We start from the raw sequence: 10,522 nt of genomic DNA, 5'->3' as shown, positions 1-10,522 counted from the left end.
GTGAAGAAATATGTGGTAAATTGGCTTATATCGTTATGCAGTTGTGTGTCAGCCTCACCCATCTCGTTTATGATATGAACTACAGATTTTTTTTTACGTGCATTACAGGGTTTAGATAAATCCAACTTTTTCTAGTAATTGAATTACAAAGTGGTCAGTCTGCTTCTGGAATTCTTTTTAATAAAAAAATTAATTTAAACACCAAGTGCAACACATCCTCTGAGAATATTTTAACTGTCTGCTGGAGATGAGTTTCTGACTTGACTGAACAAAAGACAAGTCCTTGTATTTTTGGGGTGTGTGTGAAAACCCTCAAGCAAAGTATGGCTATGAAATTTTTAAAGGGTTGAAGTTGTGGCTGCAGATATTGTGTGTGTGTGGGAATGAATTTATATGTATGAAGAATTTTAACCTCTTCATCTGGCAGTAGCTACCAGAAGATGATGTCACCTTGAAGCTGATTGGTTGTTTCAGCACCTAGTGCAGGGAAGAGAGAGAAAGATGCCGGCACAAATCTCAGTGGTGGAGCTATGGTGTTTTCTGACAGTTTTGGATAGAATCTTTGATTGGTATTGAGAATCTATTGTGTGTAGCCATGTGAGGTATTGGGAGCATCCTAGTGTGAGGGGAATTAAGAGCTATCAGAGGAATGAGGCGGTTGATCTGCAAGCGGATCTGTGATTGTAAGTTGCAAGATCTGGGTGGAAGGAATGAGACAGGGAGTGTTGGTAGACACATTGTGGGAGGATGTGTAGCAGAAAATGCATGCATGAGCAGAGGAAAAGGGAGAAGCATTGCTCTTGGATAGCCTGGAATGAACTGAATATTATATTCTTTTTGAGATGATGGTGGACAGGAAACATTTAACCTGTGCAGAGAATTTTTCTTTTTGTGATGTTGACTGTGTGTAGGATTCATTTTTGTGTTTAATATTACAATGGTAATTTCAAATCCAAAGGCAGTATTGTATAAAATCTTCTGGTGTTAAAATGCTTTTTATTTTTCTTTGTCATCTGTTTCCCATGCCACAGACAAAGGGCAAAATTAGTATTGATTTTTATTTCATCTTCTGTTAAATTTCTGTGAAAAATGCAGCAGAGCAATTTAAAAAAAAAACTCCTCTGTTCTCATAAGTAAATTTATTTTATGTATCCTTTTGTAGATAAAAGCTTTGATGATGAGGAGTCAGTGGATGGGAATAGGCCATCGTCAGCTGCCTCAGCTTTCAAGGTTCCTGCACCTAAAAAACTCGGGAATCCTTCAAACAGTGCAAGAAAACCAGGTTCAGCTGGTGGGCCTAAGGTTGGAGGTAATATAAATCTACTCACACTCTGATATGTTTTCCACCAAACCTGACATAGTGAGCACAAATCAAAGAAATTTGAAGGATGATTGTTTATTATATACAATTAACAATTTTTATTAATGAGTCCTTGGTTTTGCTTATTCGATGGATGTAGTACTTTAGCTGCTATATATGTGGGTATATAAGCATACAGTTAACACATAAAGGGCTGCAAATGTTTATCTGTCATAGAATGGGTGTCATAAATAAAATGAACATGTGGAAGGTGGAAATCGGATTGATGAAAGCGCTGAATAAATGTATGGGTCTCTGATAACTTTCAGGACAACCAGTTATTGAAAAAAACATGTTTACAAAAAATCTGCTATAGATTTGTAGAATTCAACTTGTGATGGAGGCCCACTCTTTTTTCAAATGGTTGAAGAACCTTGATATACCTCAACAAAACAGAGGGGTGTGGGCATCTAGTACACCTTTAGAGTTTTTTGCCTCCTTAAACTGGATACAATAACTATGAAATATATTAAAAAACGGAAAAAGCTGGGCAATATACGAAACTGTTAACATGATTTATGTGTAATAGAAATAAGCAGTACATGGCTTGTTCTTATTATGTGTGGAAGTTAATCATTTTAGTTAGAGAAATCTGTTTGTGATCTGTTTTATCAGACTCATTGCATGGAGTTCATTCTAATTCTGTATCTAACTATAAACTTAATTATTACTTTTTTCCAGCCATTTTATCTAAGAATGAAAGTGAATATTTACTGCTAGAAGGACGACACTTGGCATATTTGCCTACTCAGTATTCAGCAAATGATATAGTTTGGGAAAACATTTCCATTTCTGTCTTGAAGTACCTGAAAATTAAAAGGATCTGATTTCAGCCTGCTGAGGGTGCAATTTTTTCATTATACCAGTCTTTAGATATTAAAAGCTATGAATAGCTAATTATTTTTAATGTAGTGATTTTTTTAGATAAGCATAACTGTTTTGTTTGCTGGAACCTGTCTGCAAGATTTTTTCAATTCTAGGTTGCTCATCTAACATTGTCTGATAAATGTGAACTGCCTAGTGAAAACGAATTGACACAGATATATGTATTACGTGTACTCACCCACCAAGTTGTGGGGTTCATTAGATACCAATAAGATGCAACTAATATATATCTTTTCTCCCTTCCAATATAATAGTACTTTATTGTTCACTGAAGATATTCTCAGAAGGTGATAAGTACTGGCATAACAGTTCAATTTATGATGATGTTGGAGTGAACCAGGAAGTACATAAACAAAAGAATTTCACACAACTTGTTTTATTTTTTAAAGTTGCTTAATATTTACTTTTTTTGCTGAATATCTTTTTCATTCTGGTTCTCGTGGACATTTAGTATGGGTATCTAGACTCAATTAAAAAATTAATTTGTTTTGTAGGTCCCTTTTATGATAAACTGGTGTTTAAAAGGAACAGGATTGTGCATTAAGAGCATTGGACTATTTTTTTTCAAATTTTACACAGATGTGATACTAGAACTGAATTTTTGAGATTCAAAATTCCCTCCGTTACAAAGTAGGCAAAGTTCTTACCAAGCGTTTAATATTGTACTTCTATTAACTGTAGCCACTCTGCTAGTATAATAAATGTTACTTTGCTTTATATATTTGCCTTTCCTATCAGTCTTCCCTTTTCAGTTCTGGAAACCTTAAAGTTGTTTCTTCTCTCGCTTTCTATATAGATTTAGCCAATTCACATTGCTGTAGTCAAGGTTTTGAAGATGTTTTAAAAAAAAGTAGGCTAGCATATTGGATGGAATGACTTAGTCTTCTCTTAGAGAAAGATTATACAATTGCTGTGAATGCAAAAATATTCCTAGTATACACATACTGTTTCCCATTCATTTCAGGCTGGTAAAGATAACAGAAGTTCTTGGCTTTTTTGGTTTTGTTTTGGTTGGGTCTGGTTTACTGTAATCAGGCTAAGGATTTCTTGTGATCTTGGTTATGTAAAAAGAAAGTGTTGCCTCTAAAAGAAGAAAATTAGTCCTGGTCTGCACTACAGAGTTAGGTTGATGCAAGGCAGTTTACGTCAACCTCTCTAAGTATCTACGCTAAAATGTTGCTCCCTCTAATGTAACTCAACCATTATGCCAATTTAATAACTTGACCTTCATGAGAAGCGTAGCACTTAGGTCTTTGTAGTTAGGTTGATGCTGTGTCAGGTTAGACACTGTTATTTATGGCAACTTTAGTGGCCTCCAGGATGTATCCCACAATGCCCCATTATGACCGCTCTGGTCACGGTTTTGAGCTCAACTCTCTCCTTTTAAAGCCTCTCAAATTTTAAATTCCATTACCTGTTTGCTTTGCGTGGAGAGCTCACATAGCAACTGCCCAGCTGACCATGCCAGCTTCACGTAGCAACACACTCCTACCTGGAGTACACAGAGGTGGTGGATCTCCTGGTTTTGTGGGTGAAAGAGACTCTGCAGGCACAGCTCTGATCTAGCCATAGAAATGCCAGTATCTATGAGCAGATCGCTCAGGGCATGGGAGAAGGACTACAACAGGGATATGCAGCAGTGCGTGTGAAAATCAGAGAGCTGCAGCAGGTGTACCAGAAGGCAAAGGAGGCTAACAGTTGCTCTGGAGCGGAGCTGAAAACATGCTGCTTCTACAAGAGACTGCATCCTTTGTGGGGCCCACTGCCTGGGGATACTTCGGGGGGCTGGCCCCTGTAGTACATAGTGAGGAGGAGGTATTGGACGAGGAAATGGAGGAGGAGTGTGGCGAACAGATTACTGGAAGATCCAGTGGTGCGGCAAGCCAGGAGCTCTTTCTGATGCCGGAGCAGTTGAGCCAGTCCCTACCGTACAGAACTGGTGAGCCTGATGTAAGGGAAGGAACTTCTGGTAAGCATGCAGTTTGCTTTGGTATTGCAGTTCATTTGCTATTTTTTAATCAGGATAGAAGATGTAGTGAAATAATCAGTAGAGGAAGAGTTGCTATCTACTTCTTGTTCCCTTATATAGTAAGGCAGAGTGAGTCCTGGGGAATGCACACTGGGATGTCCCATGAATCCTCCATAGAGATCTCAAGGAAACTTTCTTGGAGATAGTCTGCAATCCTTTGCTGAAGGTTTCTGGGGAGGGCTACCCTGTTTATTCCACCGTGGTAGGATACTTTCCCAAGCCAGTCAGCAATTACTTCAGCTAGCACCCTTGCAGCGCGCAGGCTAGCAGCATATGGACCCGTGTGCAAGGGCTGTTCCCTTTCAGGGGTTACCCTCAGGAGTAAGATGCCAGCTCAAATCACCACCACCTGTGGAACCACTGTGGAAAACAGTGCCAGTATTCAGTTCAGTTGCCCTATTCCACATATGCTGGTGCCCGTGTGCTCCCCACCCCCCTTGTCCGAAATTGTCCCTTTCTCCCTGGGCCCTACTCGCTACAGCTGGAACTGCCACCGTGCTCTACGAATCCCAGTGGAAATAGTAGACTGTAGTAATTGTAACTTTTATGGATCAAGGGGAGTGAAAACACTCACAATAATACCTCTGTGCATTTTGTCTTTTGCAGCTGGAAGTGTGGCCTTGAGGGTCTCACCATCCACACTAGTGGAGCAGTTCAGCCAGATGAGGAGAAGAAAGGCAACATGGGACTACATGCTCCAAGAGATCCTGCAAGCTTTTGCTTGGAGGAGTGCCCTTCTGGACAGAATGAGAAGGGAGAGTGCAGAAAGGAGAAACATGCAGCAAAAGGACAGACGCAGGAAGACATGACAATGCTTCTCAAGTGCCGGATGGACATAATGGAGACTCTTATAGACCTCTGGTCTAAGTCACCTGTGGTGGTCATCTCCCACTGCAGCCTATTGATAACTGCATTCTGGGACCTCCCTACTGATCCAACCCACCTCATATGTTCCAGGGCCGCTGCAGTACCATTATCCTTCCACTCAGAGGAAAAAGTACAGAGAATCACAGCCGCACATACTCTGACCGGAGAGAGAGAGTGGTGGTGTATTATTTGAAATGAGGATGAATGTTCTTTCCCTTTCAAAGGTTCTTTTCCCTGAATTTATATAGTTTGATTCAGTCACAATTGTTTTTGCATATGTTTGGAATAAATGTTTATTTATAGAAAATTAATTCATCTTTATTAGTTCACAACATAAGGTGGCTGGAGCTGAAGTCATTAAAAGATAAAAGCAATAGGTGCATTCACAATATTATATTATCTCACACACAGCACTCTTTACAAGGTTCGTACCAGTATGCTAAAAAACAGTGCCCAGCAGAGCACAGTACAACAATAACACATTATTGTGGCTCACTATTGAAACAGTTTTTCAAAGCCTTTCTGAGCTTTATAGCTCCCTGTTGAACTCTTCTTATAGCCCTGATATCTGGCTGCTCAAAATCAGCAGCCAGACATTCCACCTCTGTGCTCCACCCTGGTGGAAAATGCTTCACAGTTGTTATGACACGCACAGCAGGCAGCTATAATCATGGGGATATTTTTTTCACTAAAGTCTAATTGCATGAATAGACAGTGCCAGCACTCTTTCAGATGGCCAAAGGCACCTTCAATAGCCATTCTGCACCTGCTGAGTGTGTAGTTGAAGCGCTCCTTGCTGCTGTTGAGGTGGCCAGTCTACAGCTTCATGAGCCACAGGAATGAAGGGTAAGTTGGACTGCCAATGATCATGATTGGTATTTCCATATCACCAATGGTAATCCACTGGTATGGAAAGAAAGTCTTTGCTTGCATCATTCTAAATAGCTCAGTGTTTTTAAAAATTATGCATAATGCACCATCCCACACTGATGTTGCAATACCATAGAAAAGTAGTTCTTTCTGCTAATGTACTCGTTGGCAAGGTTGTCTGATGCCAAAGTGGGCAATAGATGGCGTGCTTATCCCTCATCACAGTTCAGAACCCCATTGCTGCAGAACCACTCAGAATGTACTACACTTTGCCAAGCGTTACAGTCCATCACAGCAAGACCCAATTAATGTGCCTGTGTACTCACATCACAGCAACCCCCCCACAGTAGATTTCCCAACTCGAAATTGATTCCCGATTGATCGTTAGCAGTCTTGTGTGACCAGCTTCCACACAGCAATTGCTTCTTCACCATGAGTGCAGCTCTTTTTGGTGTCGCTGTGCCAGAGGGTTGGGGCAAGCTCTGCACAGAGTTCCATTAATGTGTCCTTGTGCATCCGAAACTTCTGCAGCCACTGCTTGTCACCCCAAACCTGGATAGTAATGTGATCGCACCAGTCTGTGCTTGTTTCTCTGGCCCAGAACCAGTGCTCCACCATCTGCAACTGAGCTGAATGCCAACAACCTTGAATTGTTTCTTTCTACATCCATCAGCCTGCAAGGCATTGTTATATCCCTCGCAGCGTCTATGGCAACTCTGAAAATGCTGAAGGACCAGGTGTGTTGTGTTCGTAAAGGTCAACACACCACTGAATAGCAGTGCTGGATGCATGCTTCTCACAGAAATGGCAAATGCATGGGTTTGTGGGGCTTTTGAAAAGAGGCAAAAAACTTTCTAGGATGCAGATAATATTATGGGATGGAGAAAAGAGCATCATGGGCCGTTGAAACATGTTCTCATGTTCACCCATGTGCAACTCAAAACAGCCTGTGCCAGATAGTGGCAAATTGCAGAGTAGGATTGCTACCCATGGTTCTCTGCTCTCTGCTTCACTGCAGGAGCTGCTTATGAGGACGCACACCACTGGCAAAAGGACCGTAATGTGGATATGCAAAGCAATTTAATTATTGTGGTGGCTGTATGTCGACACAACTTAGGTTGACTTAATTTTGTAGTGTAGACTTGCACTTAGTAATAGTAGAAGATTTAATCTGATGATATGTATAACTGTCTCCTTCTTTATTCTTTGGGAAATGGAAAAAAAAGCTAAATTTGTTAGACAGTATCTGAGCAATAGCCATAGTCTCTCCTGCAAACCAGTGTCTCCCCCAATTCTGAGACATATGAGCTGTTTCCCTCCTTTCTACAGTTTGTAATATTCTAATGCAGCCCATATCGGACACGCCTTCTCCTCCAGCTTTCCACCAAATCTTCTGCCTTTGTGGCAGTAGTTAGTGTTGGTTTGCTTTGCTTCTGACCGTTTTTTGCCAGCTTACTTCTTCATTCATTTTTGCTTCTCATCCTCCTTCCCTGGATGGGGTAATTGCCAGTGTAGTGGTTGTCAGCCTACTGACTCTGGTGTGGCAACACCTCCCTTCCAAGAATCTTCGGCTCATCCCCCCTCAGCATGGATGAGCTCTCCTGCAAACACCAAGCTAAATCTAAGTGGTGGTCCATAAGTGAAGCAGCTTTCACTGGCTCTTCAGAAGGCAAATTATGCCCTATCTGTTCATAGAAGAGCCCTGCAGCAGCACTGGGATCCTGCAGGACCCACTGCCATAATAATGGGAGCGAATAAAATGTACTTTATTGCAGGTGGAATTGGGCAGGCAGAAAAAATAGACTGAGGTAATTTGCGGGAAAACACTTTAAAACTTGTAATATTTAAATTCAAATGAGGTCTAGAAAGAGATTTTATGTCTATTATAACAGGAGTTAAAGTATTTTTTACGTGGTTTAAACCATGTAAAGATTTGTTTTATTCTTTTAATGGTAAAAATTGTCTGAATTCAGTGTGTATGTATGTATATATAAAAATAATAAAAAGGCTGGTGTTTTGGTTTTTTTAGTAGCATGGGGGAATTTGTCTCTACTGCAGGATTTGCGGGATCTAAGGTTTTTGTGGGTGGGAGCAGAATAAAAATGCAAGAAACAATGCAGGAGTGGGAATGGGTATTGCAGGAGCAGGATTAAAAAAACAGTCCCATGTAGGGCTCTAGTTCACAGGCAGTTGGAGTATTTGAGTAGTGAATTGGAGGATACCATCTGGTCAGCTCAAGGTGTAAGTCCCATAATTGGCCCAGGAAAGAATCCTAAGAGACACCATGTCAATTTTTAGCAACCTCTAGCAAGAGCACTTGAGTTTTTATGCCACTGACCTGACTCTTATCCCAGCAAGGTATGTCTCTTATTGGAACCAGTGGCAGTAGGTTTCTTCACTACTTCCAATTGATTCATGTTGTCTGTCTTCACTTGATCATAATCAAAGACTGCATGTCTAATGCCCCATAGGTAACTTGTTTTTCACCTGGTAAAGCTGTGTCATCTTTTGGACCCAAGTCATCTCTCTGCATTAGTTTTTCTACTAAGAAAATGAAGTTCATGCACTTACCTTACTGTGGTGGTATGCATTAATAGTGAGAGGTGCTTTAAAATACTCACATAAAAGGTACCGTATACATGGGAATTGGGGGTGGTGATATAAAACTAAAAAGGCTAGTTGTTGTCTATTGCAGCTGGGATTTATTCTGGACTTTTTAAAGCTCACTCACTGACTAAAAGCAGCGACACTCAAAGTAAGGGTCCCGGCTGACCGTTTTGGGCCAGGGACACAAAGGGCCTGGTGCAGCTGGTATCAGGACTAGTTTCTCCCTTGTTCTCCATGTCCAGTGAAGGTAGGACAAGAAATAAAGGGTTTCATTTTCAGCAAGGCAGATTTAGGTTAAATAGGAAAAATTTCTAACTGAAGGGTAGTTAAGATTTACAATAGGCTTCCATAGGAGGTTGTAAAATCCCCATGATTGGAGGTTTTTAAGAGCAGATTGAACAGACACCTGTCAGAGCTGGTTTAAGTTTACTTCGTCTTGCCTCAGCGCAGGTCGCTTTTAGCCTTACATTTCTGTGATTCTCAAGGGGGTCGCAATATAAATTATTTTAGAAATGAAGTTAGGATCTAGAGGAAGTTAAGATGATAATCAAAAAGTGATTTTTAAGATGTGTTATGAATTAGTAGGGCAAGAAGAAACTGCTATGTGTCATTTGAAATTTGTGGTTGAAAATAGTTTTTCCCGGTGGCTCACAAGATTTTCTACTTTGTGGTTATTGGCAAGGCACAGATACTAAGAGCCTCCTAGGCTAGCTGATCCCATCCAGTTTAAGAATAGAAATTAACTAGTGTAAAACTCAAGTACTGCACATGATTACATTAAAAAACTACATCATAAGAATTTTAAGGTTGGAAAGTCAAGGATTTCAAAGTTATTGAATACCAGAATTAAGGTTGCGCATCTGTAATCTCACTCTGCCCTCCATGCCCCCCGACTCCTACCTCATGCAGTGAATGGGTGCATAATCAATAATTTTTTTATCCTCCACATTCATTGTGTTGATCTCAGACTTTATTTACTGCACACCATGCAAAATCTGCACTGAATACAAAATTAGTTTCCTTACTGTTGTTTCCATGGTGTTCTCATCATAGTATTTGTGCTTCACAAGCATTCATGAATTTATCTCCATAACATGCCTGTTAGATTAGGTGATGGTGATAGCTGCATTTTACAGCTGGGGAACTGAGGTACAGAGTAATTGCGGTCAAATATGTCAAGCTTCTACTAAATTTAGGTTCCCAGCTTGAGATACCCAGGTCCTGATAATGTCCCTTCTCTCACTGTCTCCCTCCCCAACACTGCAACTCACCAACAACATTCCTTATCCCCTTCTGCTACTGTTCCCTGCTCCACAGTTGCAGGAAAAGTCCCATTCAGCCTCTGCTGCCCTTGGATTCAGGATGCTCGGTCACTCTGTGGGGATGGTGCATGCACAGTGTGGCTGGCACATGGAAACTGTGAGGGAATAAGGCATGTCCAGTGCAAGCGGAATCTGTAGAGAAGTTAGTTGGCAACCTCTAAAGTCTCTGAAGAGCATGAGTGAAATCAGGTTTTTCAGATGCTTATATTTGAGAGGCATTTCACAGGAACAGAAAAAGGCACATCCTTGTCACAAAGGCAGTCAATCACCTGCCAAATTTTCAAGTCCATCCTTTAAGTATGAAAGTGCCTGAGCTTCTCAGTAAAAATGTAAGATTTTTTTTTTAATATGGAGAAAATATTTGTCTACAATCTTATTCTCAGAAACAGCTGAAACATTTTAGCTGAAACCTGTATCAGCCATAGCACCCAGCATGGAAAATCTCAGCCCAAATGGTTCAAATTTGGCAAAGTTGTCAGCAACTGAGAATAGGCTTATAATGAGCAGTGCTGGGCAACTTTAATAAGTGTTGTTACCTGCATTGCCTTTAGTAACTAAGATTACAAAATTGGGGAAGAAATG

At 40.7% G+C, this 10,522-nt stretch overlaps 1 protein-coding gene across 16 annotated transcripts in view; it reads left to right on the top strand.

Moving 5' to 3' along the window:
• LOC127043791 (CLIP-associating protein 2-like) overlaps positions 1 to 10,522 on the top strand; it is a 197,330-nt gene that overhangs the window by 92,435 nt on the left and 94,373 nt on the right. For 15 of the 16 annotated variants that reach the window (XM_050937913.1, XM_050937900.1, XM_050937899.1 and 12 more), the window contains exon 8: positions 1,163 to 1,309. In XM_050937913.1, coding sequence (XP_050793870.1) covers positions 1,163 to 1,309 — 147 coding nt within the window. Of the gene's footprint in view, positions 1 to 432; positions 684 to 1,162; positions 1,310 to 10,522 lie in introns of those variants that run through there. The other variant, XM_050937915.1, reaches the window with a different exon arrangement.

The sequence above is a fragment of the Gopherus flavomarginatus genome, chromosome 2, assembly GCF_025201925.1.
Source record: "Gopherus flavomarginatus isolate rGopFla2 chromosome 2, rGopFla2.mat.asm, whole genome shotgun sequence".
NCBI lineage: Eukaryota > Metazoa > Chordata > Testudines > Testudinidae > Gopherus > Gopherus flavomarginatus.
This window is presented reverse-complemented; position numbering and strand designations above follow the sequence as displayed.